Source organism: Brassica napus, chromosome A4 (assembly GCF_020379485.1).
Source record: "Brassica napus cultivar Da-Ae chromosome A4, Da-Ae, whole genome shotgun sequence".
In the NCBI taxonomy this organism is placed as follows: domain Eukaryota; kingdom Viridiplantae; phylum Streptophyta; class Magnoliopsida; order Brassicales; family Brassicaceae; genus Brassica; species Brassica napus.
In genome coordinates, this window is record NC_063437.1 from 19,516,735 (window position 1) to 19,536,139 (window position 19,405).

At 35.9% G+C, this 19,405-nt stretch overlaps 3 protein-coding genes across 3 annotated transcripts; 2 read left to right on the forward strand and 1 right to left on the reverse strand.

The window, feature by feature from the left end:
* Positions 1-2,774: 2,774 nt before the first annotated feature.
* Positions 2,775-5,071, forward strand: LOC106400728 (eukaryotic translation initiation factor 2 subunit alpha homolog). Its single transcript, XM_048778626.1, has 7 exons — positions 2,775-3,242; positions 3,785-3,841; positions 3,925-4,011; positions 4,083-4,229; positions 4,328-4,432; positions 4,506-4,604; positions 4,704-5,071. The coding sequence occupies exons 1-7, from the start codon at positions 2,871-2,873 to the stop codon at positions 4,854-4,856; spliced, it is 1,020 nt and encodes a 339-aa protein (XP_048634583.1). The 5' UTR covers positions 2,775-2,870; the 3' UTR covers positions 4,857-5,071.
* Positions 5,072-6,568: 1,497 nt separating this feature from the next.
* On the forward strand, positions 6,569-9,649 carry LOC106447434 (inactive receptor-like serine/threonine-protein kinase At2g40270). The gene is made up of 6 exons (XM_013889351.3): positions 6,569-6,927; positions 7,015-7,072; positions 7,836-8,290; positions 8,385-8,575; positions 8,690-8,822; positions 8,896-9,649. Exons 1-6 carry the CDS (start codon positions 6,819-6,821, stop codon positions 9,468-9,470), a joined length of 1,521 nt encoding a protein of 506 aa, XP_013744805.2. The 5' UTR covers positions 6,569-6,818; the 3' UTR covers positions 9,471-9,649.
* A 254-nt stretch (positions 9,650-9,903) lies between these two features.
* Positions 9,904-10,631, reverse strand: LOC125608241 (UPF0725 protein At4g29550-like). The gene is made up of 5 exons (XM_048778234.1): positions 10,596-10,631; positions 10,349-10,553; positions 10,164-10,276; positions 10,018-10,101; positions 9,904-9,945 (listed from the first exon to the last, which is right to left on the reverse strand). Exons 1-5 carry the CDS (start codon positions 10,629-10,631, stop codon positions 9,904-9,906), a joined length of 480 nt encoding a protein of 159 aa, XP_048634191.1.
* Positions 10,632-19,405: the final 8,774 nt, after the last annotated feature.

Consider the following 19,405-nt stretch of genomic DNA (forward strand, 5'->3'; position numbering starts at 1 on the left):
ATCGTGTGGTTGTTGTATTGTAGTGTGGAGTACAATCTCTCGTATGTGTATCAGTATCACGCCATGTATGCTTGCTCCGATACGCATATTTGGTTTCAGGTTCTTTAAGGAATCGAGTGTGGAAGAAAGAGAGCACGCTGAGAAGTTGATTCATCCTGCTCTCCGTGCTTATTTCTTTTGAATGTTTGTGGTGTGATCTTCAGGGACATGGCATTTCAATCAAATGCTTCTGGAACAGTTAAAGCGGCTTCAAGGGAATTTTAAGGTCTCGCGTACTCTCGTGGGGTTATACTCTATGAAGCTCTCTAGCAATGTATCAGCTAGCTTGTGTGTTAGTTTCTCAAGGTTTTGTGATGCAGAGCTTTGACGATTGGTTGTTTTTATGTATATATCGAGAAATATTTTAAATACATTAAAAATAACTATGTCGTCTTCACACTTTGTATATTGCGCCTCACAGAGCTTTGACGATTGGTTGTTTTTATGTATATATCGAGAAATATTTTAAATACATTAAAAATAACCAATTCAACTTTTTTATCTATAAAAAATCAAAATTTTTTAAAAAAATTTTTGGTCAAATTAGATCCTTTTATATCGGAATTTTAGAAGATACATAGCTTAAATTAGATATGTTTTAATTTTTTATTCATCTATAAATATACTTCTCTTTCTTTGTAAATTTAAAACACCTCTAGTTCATTATCTAAGATGAAAAATGATGTTCAACCTTCGCTTATTGGTCTCTTCATAGTCACAGTTCTTCTGTTCGGTTGATATTTATATTTACAATTTTATTATTATATTCAAAAATCATTTAAAATTAAAGTTATTCTGATATCATATTATTTTATGTACTGATATAACATTTATATCGAATTCTATAACTTTGGGTGTAGAAATTTTTTCCAAAATAATCAATGATTAAGAAAGAAGATGTTCATACTTTAAGTTTTTTTCCCTATAAATATGCAAAAAAACTCTCTAAGCATATGTTTTACCAAAAACATTAATTTCTATTTAAATACGAAGACTAAAGTTTTGTTTTAACTATTATAATAACAGGAGTAATGACGATTGTTCAGAAAGGAGGACCACCACATAAATTACTTCCTTGTACAATAGAATACAAACTGAAAAATGGAGACTGTACTAAGGACGATTGTAAAGCTGAATGTACCAGAAAAAGGAATGGGATTGGTGAATGCATTGGCCCGCAGGTGGGGGGGCCTTGCTTATGCATGTATCAAAAACATAAAAATAATATGTGTTACCCTTGATTTTTTTATCTACATTGGAACTCAAATAATATTTATAATAATACACGTCTTTATCAGAGGAATAAACATAACATTATTAATTATTGTTAGTGTTTGTGGCATAATAAATTGTATTATGTTACCAAATATAAATATAAATAACAAATATTAATATGTCGTTCGTCTCTTTAACTTTTCTTTTTCTTCGGTAGCGTGAATTAACAAATATTATATTATAATTAGTACTTATTTTATATAAATTTGAAAGAAAAAATAATAATTTTTTTAATCATCCACAGCCTCGTCATCATCACTCCATCGGTCTTCTTCTTCATCATCCTTGTCCACTTTTCTGGCGAAAGCATCTCAACGGTCAAAAATGCTTCTCAAGACGGTTTCTTCGTCTTCTGCTGCTCGTGAGTTTCCATGGCGGAATCAAGGACGTTTCTCCTCTGCTATCCTCCGCGAACCTTCCTGGAAAATACACCACCGGTAATCGGATCCTGATGCAGTGATATCACCGGAGCTTCTTCCACTTCAGTCTCCGATCAATCACCTAGGTGAAACTCTTCCTCTTCGATTCTCTCTTCTCGTGAATCGCCTCTTCTCAGTTCTCGTCGTCTGTAACAAAATTTCCTCTAAAATTTGAAAAGTAATATCAAGGTAAAGTTAGAATTTCCTCTAAAATTTTAATCTAGTGTATATATGAAAACATGCATGTGACCTCTTTCAAAATTGATTTATATGTTACTACTATATCATACATTAGTTTTTTTAATTTTTTAAAATATCCATCACATCTATATTATTATATGCAAAGTGATTTTTCACATTTTAGCTCTGATGTTAAAATTTAAAGTGATTAATATTGTTTATAAATAGTTATGGAAAAAAAAATGCATCAAAAGGAGCCAAGCGGCGTCGTTTTCCAGCTGTTTGAGGAGGTTAAGAAGGAGCTCGATCTCGTCCCTAGAAGCTCCCACGTCTCGCTCGGTCGTCAAAAGTACTCTGACGAGCAGATCAAGTAAGTTTTCGGATCTCACCTCCCTATCTCTGGTGGATTAGTTACAAGATTTAGTACTTGAGAATCTGTTGCTGACGGTTTATCCATCGTGTGGTTGTTGTATTGTAGTGTGGAGTACAATCTCTCGTATGTGTATCAGTATCACGCCATGTATGCTTGCTCCGATACGCATTTTTGGTATCAGGTTCTTTAAGGAATCGAGTGTGGAAGAAAGAGAGCACGCTGAGAAGTTGATTCATCCGTGCTAATTTCTTTTGAATGTTTGTGGTGTGATCTTCAGGGACATGGCATTTCAATCAAATGCTTCTGGAACTAGTTTGTGTGTTAGTTTCTCAAGCTTGATTCCAAGACCGGTTCAATCTGAAATGAAATTGAAGTTTTGGTTTAATCCCAAAGCAAAAAGGTCCATCCAAACTTTACAATATGGGCCGCCAGACTTTTGGCCCATCTAAAACCTAACTGACTTGCTTTCCCGCAACGGCACCGTTTAGCTTCACATCTCTGACGTTAGTCTGCGTTTCTCGCTCCTCTCTTCCTGATAGCTCCGTCGCTCAAAACCCTAATCCATCGAAAGCCCATCAACCGACATGGCGAGTCTAGAGTGCCGGATGTACGAAGCCAAGTACCCAGAAGTCGACATGGCTGTGATGATCCAAGTCAAGAACATCGCCGACATGGGAGCCTACGTGTCCCTCCTCGAGTACAACAACATCGAAGGCATGATCCTCTTCTCCGAGCTCTCCCGCCGTCGGATCCGGAGTGTCAGCAGCTTGATCAAGGTCGGGAGAATCGAGCCCGTCATGGTCCTGCGTGTGGATAAAGACAAGGGTTACATTGATCTGAGCAAACGTAGAGTCAGCGAGGAAGATATTCAGACTTGCGAAGAGAGGTATAACAAGAGCAAGCTCGTTCATTCTATCATGCGTCATGTCGCTGAGACTCTTTCTATCGATTTGGAGGTAATTCAAAATCCAATCTTTAATGTAAAGTTCCTACCTTTGTGTAACCAGAGTAGCTTACATAGATTTGAATAACTAAAAATCGAATCTTTAGTGCAAACTGTGTACCTTTGTGTAATCATAGTAGCTTACATTGAGTTTGAGTAAGTAAAAATCGAATCTTTAGTGATATTGATTATGCAAATTCATGTATATAGTGTAAAGTTGCTACCTTTGTGTAAATTATAGTAGCTTGCATTGGTTTGAGTGGATAATAATCGAATCTTTAGGGATAATGATTATCCAAATTATTTAGCTACCTTTGTGTAATAATCATAGTAGCTTAAATTGATTTGAGTAAGTAAAAATCGAATCTTTAGTGATATTGGTTATGCAAATTCATGTATCTAGTGTAAAGTAGCTACCTTTGTGTAATTATAGTAGCTTGCATTGATTTGAGTAAATAAAAATTGAATCTTTAGTGATATTGATTATGAAACTTATGTATCTAGTGTAAAGTAGCTACCTTGTTATGTACATTGATTTGAATTTATCTATTGCAGGAGTTGTATGTGAACATTGGGTGGCCTTTGTATCGGAAACATGGTCATGCTTTTGAGGTAAGAGTTTGTGAGTTGAGCTTTTGCTGTATTCATGTAGATATTTAGTATATAGAGATTTTTGTTTTTTTTGTTTTGTTCAGGCTTTCAAGATCTTGGTGACTGATCCTGATTCTGTGTTGGGTTCACTCACACGTGAGGTCAAAGAAGTTGGGCCTGATGGGCAGGAGGTATATTACTTTCTTCTCTGGCTTCATTTTTTTAGTTTTTGTTCCTAATCTTGGGATGTTTCTATTTGTAGGTGACTAAAGTTGTACCTGCTGTTACGGAAGAAGTGAAGGATGCTCTTGTGAAGAACATTAGGAGGAGGATGACACCACAACCGATGAAAATCCGTGCTGATATCGAGTTGAAATGTTTTCAGTTTGACGGAGTTGTCCACATCAAGGTCCTAAACTCTTATTTGATTATCTATAACATATGGAAAGAATACATCAATGGTTTCATTTGATTTTCTCACACACATACTTGTAATTTCAATTTCAGGAGGCCATGAGAAAGGCTGAAGCTGCTGGAAACGATGACTGTCCTGTGAAGATTAAGTTGGTTGCCCCGCCTCTTTATGTCCTTACTACTCAGACTCTTGACAAGGTTAGACAATCTCTTATTTTGAAGCTATATATTGTATTTAATCTTGTCAGTGACTAATAACATAATTAAACAGGACCAAGGGATTGAAATTCTAACGGAAGCCATAGCAGCTTGCACCGAGACAATTGATCAACACAAAGGCAAGCTCGTCGTTAAGGAAGCACCTAGAGCTGTGAGTATCTTCTTCTTTAGTTGTTGAACCATCCCAAGTTGCATATTACAAGAACTAGCTTTCCTTTATTTGTGGAGTCTTAAAATTTGTGTTTGGCAGGTGAGTGAAAGAGATGATAAGATGCTGACAGAACACATGGCTAAGCTAAGAATGGACAATGAAGAAATCAGCGGGGATGAAGAAAGTGGAGAAGAAGAAGAGGACACAGGGATGGGTGAAGTTGACATTGAAGGTGCCGGAATCATTGAGTAGAATTCGCCGGTAATACCGTTTTTTCCGACCAATCTTCTTTCTGTCTGTTCGTAGTATTTTTGTTTTAAAAGTAGAAAACATCCGAGAGGTTGTGGTGTTTCTTCTTTTTGTGGAGACATGTTTTTCACCCGTTGAGGGGTTTACTCATGATTTTATATTTGACTATTTTTGCGGCGTTTGACATTTTTGAGTTTAAACCTGAATAGATTTGGCTATGAGAAGTGTGGCTAATCATCAGTATACCAGAGTTAAATCAGATTTGATCCCTTGAAAGATGCATATAATCTATTATCTGAGATCTTATACTGAGTCTGGTGGATTCAAAGTTTAAAGCTTTACCATCTGAAGTTGAAAAAATAACTATATTTGTTCCAAGTATTCAAAGTGTTTCTTTCTATGACAATATATATCCAAGCCCAAAAGAAAAGCAAGTTGTTCAGCTTAGCCGAAAAGTTTGACGTTAAGCCCATTTTAAATTTTCTTCATCTTTTCAGGAAGAATAATATAAAATATATTTTCATATTGATTTTCATAACATTAGAACATGAAAATGTTGAGAAAAATAAATACATTATAATATGAAAGTAAAGCAATTTAGTTAGAAAGAATCGTGGGGTTTGCTTGCTGACTAGTACCCAAACAAGGAAGGATCCCACATGGTTTTAAGAATTGGGAGACTAAAGAAAGCAACAGCTAAGCAGCCTCCACATTGAACCAGTCATAATTTTCTCTCCTCCACATAATTAAGATGACAAATCATTCCTTCAACTTCAATCATTATTAACATATCTTCACACCAAATTTACGTGGCATTTTCTATTTTGTTTGCCTTGGTTGAATTTTACAACCGAATAAAAGTTTGTAGGAAAAAAACAAGAAAATGAAGATAGAAACCATTTGCTACGCCACAAGTCTTTTTTTTTTATGGCAGCTGGCTAATTGGGAGTTCCCTTGTGAACCCTTTTACTACTCTACCACAACATTCTTTGAGACTAATTTGTTGAACATTAAATGTGGCTTTTTCTGGAAAAGTTTGATTTTATGAAAAGACGATAGAAATTTAGAAAAATAAGTCTTGGCATTTGGTAGCCATTGACGTTATGTACCCGTTTGGGTTTAGATTGGATTTTTAGATTTTCAAATTCTGTTTCCAAAACCTCATTCAAATTTATATATGTTTGGGTTGAGTAAATTAATACTCCAAATTCAGGTATATTATATAACTTTGGCAGAAAATCCAATTTGGATTTGAATTCATTTTAGATTCAGTTAATAATACTTCATATTTTAGTATTTTTAGATATCATATCAAAATAAATCTTAAATTTAGATTTGATAATTTATTTAGGTATTAGATACTTATTTTGGATACTATTTCAGATTTATTTTTGAATTGAATAATTTTGAGTTTCTTTTAGTTACTTTAACATTCATTTTTGTGTATAATTGTTCATGTTTAATTAATAACATTTCGGGTTCTAATATATTTCGTATATAACCATTTCCAATGTTTTTACAGAACTCATTTCGGATATTTTAGTGGGTATTTTAGTTCGAGTTTCTAGTTTTTCTTCCCGAACCTAGTATTTGGTTTTGTTTAAATTGTTTGGTTTTGATTTTTTTTCGTCTTGGAAAAGTAAGTAGTAATATAATTGTATTTTGGTTCGGTTCAGTTTACTAGTACTTGTTAATGTGTTATCGTTGACCAATACTCTTTTTTTTTTGGACGTATAGATTCGTTTCCTTATTAGCCTTAACAAGGTGCAACGCGTTTTCCATCAAAAATGAAAAAGTCTTATGCTTCCTTCCTCTCTTATCTTCTCATAAACCCGTCTTTTCGTCAACCTTCTCCCTGTTTTTCTGATACTCTGCTCCTAGTCTCAAAATATTCAGATCCATAAACTCTAGATTCCATCATCTTCTTGCGTCATCCTGTTCAACTCTCACGTTCTTACTCTGTCCATGAATGAGAAACGAAGATCCACCGTTAGGTCGATATTAAAGATGCGTTCTCTTATGGCTTTTGTAGTCCTTCTCAGCTTCGGCTCGTGTTTTTCGCTTAAGGAAGAAGGTACCTGAAGCTTTCTTGCATGTTTTGTCTGAACGAGTTCCCTGAGAATATGTTTTCATCCTTCTCTGTTTCGCTTTGTGTTTTCAGGTTTAGATAAAGATAGATTAGAGAAAGATCTAAGGTCTGATGAAGACTCAGCAATTCTGTAAGTTTATTTATCTCAAATCTTGTTTGGTATAACAACAACTTGAACTTGTAGTTGGTGGTTGGTTGGTAGATCTATAGTTTCTCTAGTCATTCCATAACTTGAGTGACTTCACACACACACACACACTCTGTATCGTATGTTATGTAGAAAAAAAAAACCGTTGTTAGTTACAAGTAAGTATCGTTAGTGATTGTTGTGAACAAACGCTAATCAAACAAGAAAAATCTAGAAAATTTAGAGAGCAAAACTCTATTTTGAGGTAAATATCCGTTATAAGGTTTTAATATTGATTATGTAAATAAATAATTTACAAGTTTTTAAATCCATATTCATACAGCCTCAAAATCCAATATTCATTTTCTTTAACTTTTTTTAGTCTACTAAAAATGATTTTCATAATCCTAAAAGATATATAATATCGCAGAGTAAACCTCATCTCTTAGATATCAATCTTGATAACGAATCAATCTGTCTTGCTCCACAGATATTTAATTTACTTCTAGAATCAACACTAAACATGTTGAGATATTTATCATTTTGATCTTAAAAGGGGAGGGTCTGAGATTTTGGGGTCTTACACGATTTAGTAAAGATTTTAATAATTTGGGGAACTAAAATAATTTTGGGGCATATCTATATATATACTTTTTCAAAAAATTTGGGACCTAAGAGGAATGTTTCGTTAGGCTTGGGCCAGGACCGCTCTGAATTCATGTTGCAATGACATAACCGTATTTTTGTTTTTCTACTTTTTCTGTAGGAAAGCAGTTGGGTTTCACAGGAAAGCACTTGTACCTCGTGAGCCATTAACATACGACAACTTGCCTTCCAGAAGAAACAGCCGCGAGGCTATGCCTGCAGCTGCAACTATCACACCACCATCATCCCCACAACCTTCTCATAAAAATGTCTCAACTCATTCTTCAACAGCTTCGAATCCAGAACCTACGCAAGATGCTTCTACTTCACCTCCTCCTCCTCCTCCTCCTCCTCCTCCTCCTCCTACGTCTGTTCCCCATGAAAACTCTCCTACTCCAAGAACCTCTTCGTCTTCTTCTTCAGTGGTTGTTCCTGTAGTTCTTGCCTGCGTGGGCGGTGTTGTTCTCGTCCTCCTTGTAGCTACCGGTGTGTTCTACTTTAAAAATAAAGTAGGGAAGTCAGTGAATCCTTGGCGTACAGGTCTTAGCGGACAACTTCAGAAAGTATTTGTAACTGGTAATAATATTCTTTCTCATTTGTCACGTTATGTTTGGTGAGTTCACTTAACTTCATAATGTTTCTCAACTAATGTGTGTTTTTGTTTACTCAGGTATCCCAACTCTCAAAAGATCAGAGATTGAAGCTGCATGTGAAGACTTCAGTAATGTCATTGGATCATGCCCCATTGGGAAGCTCTTCAAAGGAACACTATCAAGTGGAGTGGAGATAGCTGTTGCTTCTATTGACACTACTTGTGCCAATGACTGGAAAGAAAATACAGAGATTCAATTCAGGAAGAAGGTATGTTATATTAGTTATACTTTTTATATGTGTTACAAAAAAAGAAATAGTTATGCTTTTCATGTCTTTGACCAATATAGTCAATCTTATAATTTTTGGTTTCATTATTTTTAGATTGAAATGCTATCCAAGATAAACCACAAGAACTTTGTGAACCTTCTTGGCTACTGTGAAGAAAAGGAACCTTTCACCAGGATCTTGATCTTTGAATATGCTCCAAACGGTTCACTCTTTGAACATCTACACAGTGAGTGACCTTACATAAGCCTTAATGTCACATGTTGGTTACATAAGCTAATCTTTTTTTTAATTTATTGTAGGTAAAGAATCAGAACACTTGGATTGGGGAATGAGGTTAAGAATCACAATGGGCTTAGCATACTGCCTTGACCATATGCACCAACTCAACCCACCAATAGCCCACACAAACCTCGTCTCATCATCTCTCCACCTCACTGAAGACTATGCTGTAAAGCTAGCCGACTTCACTTTTGGTCCGTCCGAGACAGAGACGTGCAGCAACGCAAACAAAGACACAGACTTAAACCCCGAGGACAACGTTTACGGCTTTGGTTTACTATTATTCGAAATGATAACCGGAAAACTCGTGGATTCGGTTAACAAACCAGACTCGGTAGATACAGGGCTAGTTGATTTCTTGAGAGGAGTGAGTCTAGCTAATATGGTTGATCCAGCATTGGAGTCTTATGATGACAAGATTGACAATATAGGCGAAGTGATCAAGTCATGCATCAGAACCGACCCGAAAGAGAGACCTACGATGAAAGAAGTCACCGGGTGGCTACGGGAGATTACTGGCATCTCGCCTAGCGATGCTACACCGACACTATCACCTCTTTGGTGGGCAGAGTTGGAGGTTTTGTCTATGGCGTAAGAGAGAGTTACCAACAAGAATTGTAAGTATGTTGGAAGATGTTTGAATTTTGCAAGTGTGTTTTCTACTTAAAAAGTGATAAAAAGTTGCTTCTTGCTTCTGTTCATTTTAGTGTATATATTGGAGTTTATAAATGAACATGAAAAGCTTATCTTAAATAAAAGAAGACAGATCTAGTAGACAGAAACAAGCATTGCTAACTCGCTTACTTAACTTATAACATTAGCAAGATCAAGTCATAACAAGAACACCATTAGTTTGACTTGTCGATCCAACATCTAGCTTCGAGACGCATGTGTCCTGTTCTTCCATCACTTGTTTTTCTTACTATGCCTCTTCACACTGGACCTCCACGAACCTTGAAAATCATGTAGAAGATTGCATTGCTCGACTTAAGCTTCGTACTTGACTCCTCCACATCATCTTCCTTTGTTTATACCATTACTTTCTTCATCTTAAACGGCGTATAATCACTCTACAAGACACAAACACCATCAATCAATCAATCAAACAGTATCATTTGTTGAAGAAAATAGAGTGTCCTAACCATTTCAGAGCGCCACTCGGAGAACAAAGCAGCTTCAGCATATAGATAAATCCATTCATTGTCTACCAACTCAGATTCTTTCACCTAACAAGAAAGACATTTTGTTAAATAAAAAAAAAAAAACAGAATCACAAAGAGTAGCTCACCTGATAAAGGTGCGGGTTATCAACACCATCATTGAAAGGCCAATCAGGCATATCAGTTTTATAGAAGTCATCTATAGCATTAAAGTCCCAAAACACAGTTGCATCTCCAAGGCCTATACATAAACACTTCTGATTATTAATGCAAAAGAAAGACAGACAAATATATGTAAGTAAGTAAAAACTACCTGGTATTTGAGGCTTGATTCTGCATATTTTTGTCAATAGTATCAAGCTAGCCTTCTTCTCCTTGCCTGCATCAGTGACCATGGTTTGGAAAGTGTGCAGTGAGTTGTCTACAGGGTCTATCACCTCTGATGTCGAATAGGAGTTGTAAAGCGAAGCGATTTCAGCGTTCACTTTAACCACACGCTTCAGCTGTAACTTCTTCCCCTTTAAAAAGAAAAAAAAAAAAGTCAAAACAACTTTTCACACATTGGGCTCGATTAAATTGCCAATGTCCAAATGCATCTAACATATAATTTACAAAAATGCATCTAACATATTTTTCATTAGAATACTACTGTAACATAAAAAAAAAAGGTCATAACATTATTTATGAAATCTCATTATTTATCTTATATCCGGAGGAGAAGAAACCATTGAAAATAAAATTCTTATCAACTAGGAAAGGAAACTACATAAATATTTTTTTCACAAGGCAATTTTGAAAGAGAAACCCAGTGGGCTTTCGCTCAGAAACAAGAGAGATGGGCTTTGTGTAATTGTGTTGAGCTCATGCGAGTTTGATTAAATCAAGATTTTGTTCTACCCAAATCATACATACTATTACTTCGAAAACACGTTTAACTGAAAACGTTATAATTTGATTGACTCCATTTTTTATAATGGTGATTCATACACTAATCATTTTACAATGGTAACATGACATTAATCATTAACCCTCTTTTTAATTGTCCCTTTAAATCAATATCAATTTCTCTTTAATCAATTTTTTGGTTATGCTAATCAGGGATGGGTACTTCAGTTATTTTCTCGCTTCGGTTTGGTTAGTTCAGTTTTAGTATTTTCCAATTGAAATAAACCATAGTTAGTCTGGTTCGGTTCGGTTTGTGTTCAGTTTGGTTGGATTTATTTTTTGGATCAGTTTATTTAAGTTTTTCTTAGTTAGGTTCTTTTATTTTTTTTTAAGAGAAATTATGTTTTAAAACATAAATTATGTAACCATACCCATCTATAAAAATAACTCTTTTTATCTTAATTTTTAAATCATAATCCCAAATCTATAATACTGACTTTCTAAAACTAGCAGTTCTTAGAAATTTTAATTATAAAATATAACCTATTGATCAAAAATTACAAAAGCATACTCATCTATCAATAAAAAATCTTGTTATCCAAATTTCTAAATCACAATCCAAAATTTACAATTTTTCTCTAGAAAAATAATAACTTTCCCAAAATAGTAGGTTTTGGAAATTTTATTTAAACATTACACCTTATTAATAAAAAATTATAAAATCATACCCATTTATCAACAAAAACTCTTGTTATCCTAATTTCTAAATCACAATCTAAAATCTACAATATTTCTATAGAAAAATTTTAACTTTCCCAAAATAGTAGATTTTGGAAAATTTATTTAAACATTTCAACTTATTGATCAAGAACTCTAAAAGCACACCTATCTATCAACAAAAAATCTTGTTATCCTAATTTCTAAATCACAATCTCAAATCTATAATAGTTTATCAACAAAATGACAATTTTCCAAAAATAGCAGGTTTTGGAAATTTTATTTATAAATTCTTAAACCATACCCATCTATAGCCAAAAACTCTTGTTATCTTAATTTCTAAATCACAATCTCAAATCTACAATATTTCTCTACGAAAATGATAAATTTTGAAAAATAGCAGTTTTTAGAAATTTATTTATAAAATATAACATGTTGATCAAAAATTACAAAAGCATACGAATCTATCAACAAAAAATCTTGTTATCCTAATTTCTAAATAACAATCTCAAATCTATAATAATTCTCTACACAAATGATAATTTTCAGAAAATAGCAGATTTTTAAAAATTTAATTTAAAATGATAACCTATTGATATAAAATTATAAAACCATACCCATCTATCTACAAAAACTCGTGTTATTCCAATTTCTAAATAACAATCCAAAATCCTCAATATTTTTCTAGAAAAATGATATCGTTCCCAAAATAGTAGGTTTTGGAAAATATATTTAAACATTATAACTTACTGATCAAAAATTGTAAAAGCTACCTTTCTATAAACAAAAGCTCTTGTTATCCTAATTTCTAAAACACAATCCCAAATCTAAAATATTTATCAACAAAATGACAACTTTCCAAAAATAGCAGATTTTAGAAATTTTAATTTAAAATAATAACCTATTGATAAAAAAAAATTATAAAATCATACCCACCTATAGCCAAAAACTCTTGTTATCTTAATTTCTAAATCAAAATTCCAAATCTATAATGACTCAATGATAATTTTCAAAAATAGCAGGTTTTTGAAAATTTAATTTAAAATGATAACCTATTGATATAAAATTATAAAACCATACCCATTTATCAACAAAAACTCTTGTTATCCTAATTTCTAAATAACAATCCAAAATCGTCAATATTTCTCTAGAATAATGATAACGTTTCCAAAATAGTATGTTTTGGAAAATTTATTTAAACATTACATCTTATTGATAAAAAAATTATAAAACCATACCCATCTATTAACAAAAACTTTTGTTATCCTAATTTCTTAATCACAATCCAAATTCCTCAATATTTCTATAGGAAAATGATAAGTTTCCCAAAATAGTAGGTTTTGGAAAATGTATTTAAACATTACAACTTATTGATCAAAAATTCTAAAAGCATACCCTATCTATCAAGAAAAACTCTTTTTTATCTTAATTTCTAAATGACAATCACAAACCTACAAGATTTATCAACTAAATGACAACTTTCCAAAAATATCAGGTTTTGGAAAATTTATTTAAAATGATAACCTATTGATAATATTTCAAATTTTAGAAAAGATAAAATCATAGATAATAAAAAATAACATTTTGAAATGCATCACGAAAAAACAAACTATATATGCTGTAAAAATTAAAAACAAATTAATATCATAACATCCAAAAAATATCCTATATTAATAAAATTTACTAAAATAAATTGATAGATGCTTTTATGTATAAAATTTATTAAAATAATAGGACTATATTATTTTAAAAATAGTGTTTTTACGTATAAATCCTGTAAAATAACAAAATGATATATGTTAAAGTATATTTTTTTTAAACACAACATGTAAATATGAATTATTTTAAACATATCTATTTTCTATAATGTAAATAAATAAATTTTAAAAATATATTATATGCAAAATGTATAAATTAAAGAAAAAAACATATTTTAGAGGAAGTTCTCTATTTGATTATTTCAGATTGTTTACCTATCTCGAAAATATATTCGCAAGTAATAAAAATAATAACAAAGTAAAATGTATTAAATAAATTACTATATATTAATAAATTTCAAATAAGAAATATAAACAATAATATTATAGAATTACACAATATAACACTAAAATAAAAAAATATATATTTAAAAAAAAATTGTATTAAAATCAAATAGATTTATAAAATGAAAAATATCTTTACGGATGTGTAGCTCAAAATCTAGTGTTCACTTATTATTCACTTATTGATCTTTTACGTTTAAAAAAAAAGTTTAATCATATAAACAAATTGTATTAAATAATAATATTAATTTGCTTAGAAACTTGTTTTTAGATACTAACCAATAATGTTGCTCTAAGTTACTGTTTCGTTGTATATTTTCACCACTCTACTTTATTTTCATCTAAATATCCCAATTATTTTCATAATTTCCTATTACTTTATTTTCTTAATTCTTCATCGAATCATCCATATTTACCCTTACTTCTTCGTGAGTAGACCCCAAACTTTTACTAATTCTCATGAAATTTAACTATTCGGTGAATTTTGAAAGTTCGTCCAGAACAAAATAAAAGTATTTATGAAATAAAATTTTGCGCTCCATGTGCCGATTTGAGATATTAAGTTAAATAATCCCAAATCAATTTTAAATTGTATACGCAGCTAATACATATGAAATGAAATTCCCATTTTTATAATTCGACAAGCAACCTACATTCCACGAAAATGCCTTTTTTTTTTTTTTTTAATGAATGCTAAATTTTATTCATCAAAAAAACCTGTGTACAACTAGTGTGACTTGGTTATTTGAAAACAGAACTACTTCTACTCCTTTTCCCTAAACATTTACACCTCCCCTGCTAAACCTTGCTACTTATAAACTCTCAAAACTTCCAAAAAAATATTTACATTCTAGTCTCAAACCAGAATTGAAGGAGTCCCTCTAGACCCTTCAGGCCTTTAGTCTGCACGATGCTGAGCTTATTGCGGACGGCTTTATCCAACAGTTTCTTCAAGACTTGTATAGGCGTCCCCTGTTCTCCATGTCTCCGCTTGTTACGCTCTCTCCAAAGCGTGTATAGTGCCGCTTGGAATGCATATCGAAGACAGAAGAGCTTCTTCTTTACCATTCTCGTGTCAGAGACCAGCTCTACAATACCCGCCCAGTCCTGAGTATAAGAGTGTTGAAATATCCCTCTGGTCAGGTGATCCCATATTTTCGAGGAAAAACTACACTCAAAAAAGAGATGGTTTCTCGTTTCAGGAACAGATTTGCACAGGACACATGTGGTATCTATTCCTTGACTCCAACTAGCTACACGATCCATTGTAGAAAGCCTGTCTCTCATCGCAATCCAAGTCATGAAGGAGAACTTTGGAGTGGCCTGAGGGAACCAAACACTCCTCTCCCAAGGGCATTGTGCAGTAGGCTCTCTCAATAGCGTCCAAGTCTCGCGGGTTGAGAACCTTGGTTTAAGGCCTGAGCTCCACCTCCACAAATCAACGTCCTCCACGTCGTTCAGTTGCTTTGCTTTGATAATCTCCAACTCCTTAACAATATCATTGGGGACGGTTCCTCGATGTCGTCTTATCCTCTGTAAAGACTGAAAGGCATCCTCCACAGTGGCTGCTTTCCTAATTCCCATAGCAATTGTGCCTCGATCACCCAATAGATCATACAACACGCCCAAACCAGACCACCTGTCATACCAGAAAGAGGTATGTCGACCATTGCCCACTGCTTTCATGTGAAAACTTTTTGCCACCTCTCTCAGCTTCAGTATCTTCCTCCACATCCAAGATCCAACTTGGGTTTTCCCACTAATCTCCCAGAAACTTTTCGTTTTTAGAAGCTTGGTTTGAATCCATTTGCCCCAAAGTGACTTTCCTGTGAACATTCTCCATATGAGCTTCAAACCATAGACCTGATTCACTTCTTTTAGAGGTCTGATCCCCAATCCTCCTTCAGACTTAGGCTTACAGACCTCTGTCCATGCGACTTTTGCACCTGTGGACTTCAACTGCGGCCCAGTCCAAAGGAACGCAGAACATAGCTGCTCTATCTCCTTGATGCAACTGCTTGGGAGTCGAAATGCACCTAGCCAGAAATTGACAATGCTCATCAGCACAGATTTAAGCAGTTGTAGCCGGCCCGCATAGGAGAGAAAACGGCTCGTCCAGGTAGAAATGCGACCTCTGATCTTCTCAAGGAGAGGTAGATAGTCTTGTTTTTTCATAGCTTGAGTTAAGAGAGGAAGACCCAAATACCGAACAGGGAGCTCTCCCTCCGCAAAAGGGAAATCTGTCAAGATCCTTCGCTTTTCCCCTTCTGCAGTGCCTGCCAAGTAGATAGTAGATTTTTCCAGGCTGATGGAAAGGCCCGACCATACTGCAAACTCGTCAAATACCAAGAGTGCTCCTTCAACTGATGCCTTGGTCCCTTCTACATACACCATAAGGTCATCAGCGAAGCAAAGGTGTGTGAGAGCAATGGACTGACAGCCGGGATGAAGGCCAAACTTCTTATCTCTTGCAGCTTTATCTATCTTATGCGACAATACATTCATGCATAAGACAAACAGGTAAGGCGAGAGAGAACAGCCTTGTCGCAGTCCTCTAGTACTTTGAAAGTACCCGGCGAGATCGCCATTAACTTGAACCGAGAACGAAGGGGAGGTGACACATAGCCTGATCCAGTGGATAAACTTACTAGGGAACCCCATTGCAGCTAGACAGTTGAGAAGAAAAGACCACTGAACGGAGTCAAAAGCCTTTGAAATGTCGAGTTTCATCGCACACCGTGGGGAGATCGAATCCTTGTGGTAATCCTTTACAATCTCAGAGGCCAGTAGTACATTTTCCATAAGTAGCCTTCCTTTCACAAACGCGGACTGATTGGCTAGAATTATCCTCGGGAGAATTACCTTAAGACGATTAGCTAGGATTTTCGACACCACTTTATAGATCACATTGCAACACGCAATGGGTCTATAGTCCCTCATCTCCAAAGCCTCTGTCTTCTTGGGTATAAGGGCTAGGATGGTTGAGTTTACCCCTTTGGGGAGGAAGCTCATCTTAAACACAGATTGGACTGCAACTGTAAAGTCCGCACCTATCACCGACCAAGCAGTCTTGTAAAATTCACTAGAGAATCCATCAGGACCTGGGGATTTATAAGAGGGCATAGCGAACAGTACCCCCTTAACCTCCTCCGCTGAGACCTCCGCCTCCAATCCTCTGCAATCTTCCGAAGTACAAACAAAATCTAGCAAACCTCTTAGCTCTTCTTCAGAGGCGCCTTGATAATTCTTCGGAGTTTGATTAAGGAGCTCTGAGAAGAACCTCTCTGCCTCAGTTTTGATCGCGGAGTGACTTTTAGCCACACTTCCATCAGGGCACTTGATCTCCCGCATGGTGTTTTGTGCTTGTCTTGATCGAATGGAGTTATAGAAGTTCCTATTGTTCTGGTCTCCCACCTCCAACCAATGCAATTTAGATTTCTGCTTTAGGAAGTCCTCCTCTAACTCCGCTACCTGAAGCCACTTCTCATAAGCCTCTGCTTCCTCCTGAATCGCCTCGGTACTAGGAGCAGATAGGGTTAGCTTCTGCTTCTCACAGAGGATGACGTGTGCTTCTTCCGCTCTTTTGGAGAGGTTACCAAGCTTCTCTCTGCCTAGATCCCTGATGAGAGGCTTCAGATTCTTAAGCTTCTTTGAAAAACGATACATTGCCGATGTGGAGTGAAACAGCTTCTCAGTCGAGTCCCAATATGCCTGTATCATAGGAAGAAAGTTGGGCAGTCTCCCTATGGCATTGACGTATTTGAAAGGCCGCTGAATTTTCTCATTAGACTGAATCAGCTGAATCTTACATCTCATGTGATCTGAACAACCTCCCGGTTCAAACACGGAGTAAGCGCCAGTAAATCTGCGCAGCGCCTCATCATTTAACAAAACCCGGTCGAGTTTCTTACAGATTAATCCTTCTTCTCTCTTATTACACCAAGTGAGCTTCGGACCTTGGTAACCCATATCAGAGAGTTGACAGTGGAGAACCATCTGCTGAAAATCTCTCATGCCATTCGGTAGACTTGCCAGATTTGAGAATCCTGAATGCTCGTCTCCTTCAAGAATTTCGTTGAAATCTCCCATGATCATCCACGCTTTGTTGCGAAACATGGGTGAGTTAGAGTGATGGCAAAGATCACCCCACAGCTCCTTCCTACCTTCTACCTCATTGCTTGCATATACAAAGGAGCATAAGAACTCCTCCTCATCTTGTAACGCAACAGAACAAGTGATCAGCTGTTCCGTTTTGAAAACCGGAGTCATACAAACTGAATCCCTCCAGAGTAGCCAGATCCGACCTCCTCTGCTATGCTCATAGTTAGTTATAGCAGACCAATCTCTAAACTCTGAACTCAATATCTTCTCGGCTTTCTTTTCCTTCACCCTAGTCTCCAATATACATCCAAACTTCATCTCCTTGTTACTTAACCACTTCTTTACCACGGAATGCTTCAAAGGTTTGTTGAATCCGCGCACATTCCAGAAGAAACTTGACATATTAAAGATAGCGGCGAGAAGACCTTGTGCTCATAGCCAGTGGATTCGCATCCTGTGACTTAGCCTTCTTCTCCTTCTTCGCCCCTTTCCTACTTGTTTCTCCTGCTCTTTCTTTTACATGGTTTGGAGTGATATTGATTCCATCGTCCTCCTCCTCTGCAGTGACCGGGTTTATATTGATACGGGACTCCTCAACGGTAGGAGTTTGCGTCCCATCTCCCTTGATTTCGCCCTCTTCCTCATCCTCATTACTTAGGACTGAGAACTTCGAACCCGAGATTTGGAAATCCGCAACCTGGTTCTTCAGTGAGAGAAGCACTGGAGATCTTCCAGCCTTTGATGGAGAAACCAGCAACCACTTATTTGTCTCTCCCTGAACTCCCTGCTCTCCATTATTGACTTCCTGCTCACCATTTTTTGGGGCATTAGCCTCTGATTCCCCTACTACGATATTTATCTCCAAGTTCCCCTTGAGCACATCTTCCTCGATTACGGCTGCTATCTCCTCAACCTCATTCTCTCGCGCAACAGCCTCTGCGACCTCTTCCACACGTATTACAGCGGCATCCTCCGTGTCCACATTCTTGCTCGGAACAGTTTCCAACCTCTTTTTCTCCTCTTCTGGAACCACTGGGGGTGACTCATGGACCTTGTCTTTCTCTTTTAAAACACAGACCTTTTCAGAGTGCCCCCATTTCTCGCATAGTTTACATCTCGTTGGTAGCCATGGGAAGTGGAAATCTACCGCAAACTCCTTTCCATTTTTGGTGAAGCTTATCTCCCTAGGCAGCGGCTTTGATACGTCTACATTTACGAAGACTTTCGCAACCTCAAAGTTTGAACAGGCAAGAGTCTCCGGGTGGAGCTTGACTGGAAAACCGACTGCACTGGTAATAACACTGAGACCTTCCCAAGAGAACATGTGGAGTGGGACTCTCTGAAGGTGAACCCACATAGGTATCGCCTCCTCCTTCTGCCTTTCTTCTTCTGTTCTCGGCGTCCATTTCGTGACAACCATAGGAACCCCCACTATGTTCCACATGCCCCTTTTTAAGATCTTCTCTCTAGATCTTGGGTTGGAGACCCTGAACCTCATTGTTGTTGCATTTACCTCAAAGACCTCAACTTTTGCAGATTCATCTCCATATTTCCAAATCTTGTTTAAGACCATGTGCACCTTCGCTACGTGAGGGGACAAATCAAGAAACTTACCCACCACAAAA

Excerpts from the sequence above, each read along its gene's own strand:
- LOC106400728 (XM_048778626.1), top strand. The coding sequence starts at position 2,871 with ATGGCGAGTCTAGAGTGCCGGATGTACGAAGCCAAGTACCCAGAAGTC. Across the intron at positions 3,243-3,784 it reads CTCTTTCTATCGATTTGGAG|GAGTTGTATGTGAACATTGG; the intron begins GTAATTCAAAAT and ends TATCTATTGCAG. Across the intron at positions 4,012-4,082 it reads TTGGGCCTGATGGGCAGGAG|GTGACTAAAGTTGTACCTGC; the intron begins GTATATTACTTT and ends TTCTATTTGTAG.
- LOC106447434 (XM_013889351.3), top strand. The coding sequence starts at position 6,819 with ATGAATGAGAAACGAAGATCCACCGTTAGGTCGATATTAAAGATGCGT. Across the intron at positions 7,073-7,835 it reads GATGAAGACTCAGCAATTCT|GAAAGCAGTTGGGTTTCACA; the intron begins GTAAGTTTATTT and ends CTTTTTCTGTAG. Across the intron at positions 8,576-8,689 it reads AGATTCAATTCAGGAAGAAG|ATTGAAATGCTATCCAAGAT; the intron begins GTATGTTATATT and ends CATTATTTTTAG.
- LOC125608241 (XM_048778234.1), bottom strand. The coding sequence starts at position 10,631 with ATGCATTTGGACATTGGCAATTTAATCGAGCCCAAT. Across the intron at positions 10,102-10,163 it reads ATAACCCGCACCTTTATCAG|GTGAAAGAATCTGAGTTGGT; the intron begins GTGAGCTACTCT and ends CTTTCTTGTTAG. Across the intron at positions 9,946-10,017 it reads CCGAGTGGCGCTCTGAAATG|AGTGATTATACGCCGTTTAA; the intron begins GTTAGGACACTC and ends TGTGTCTTGTAG.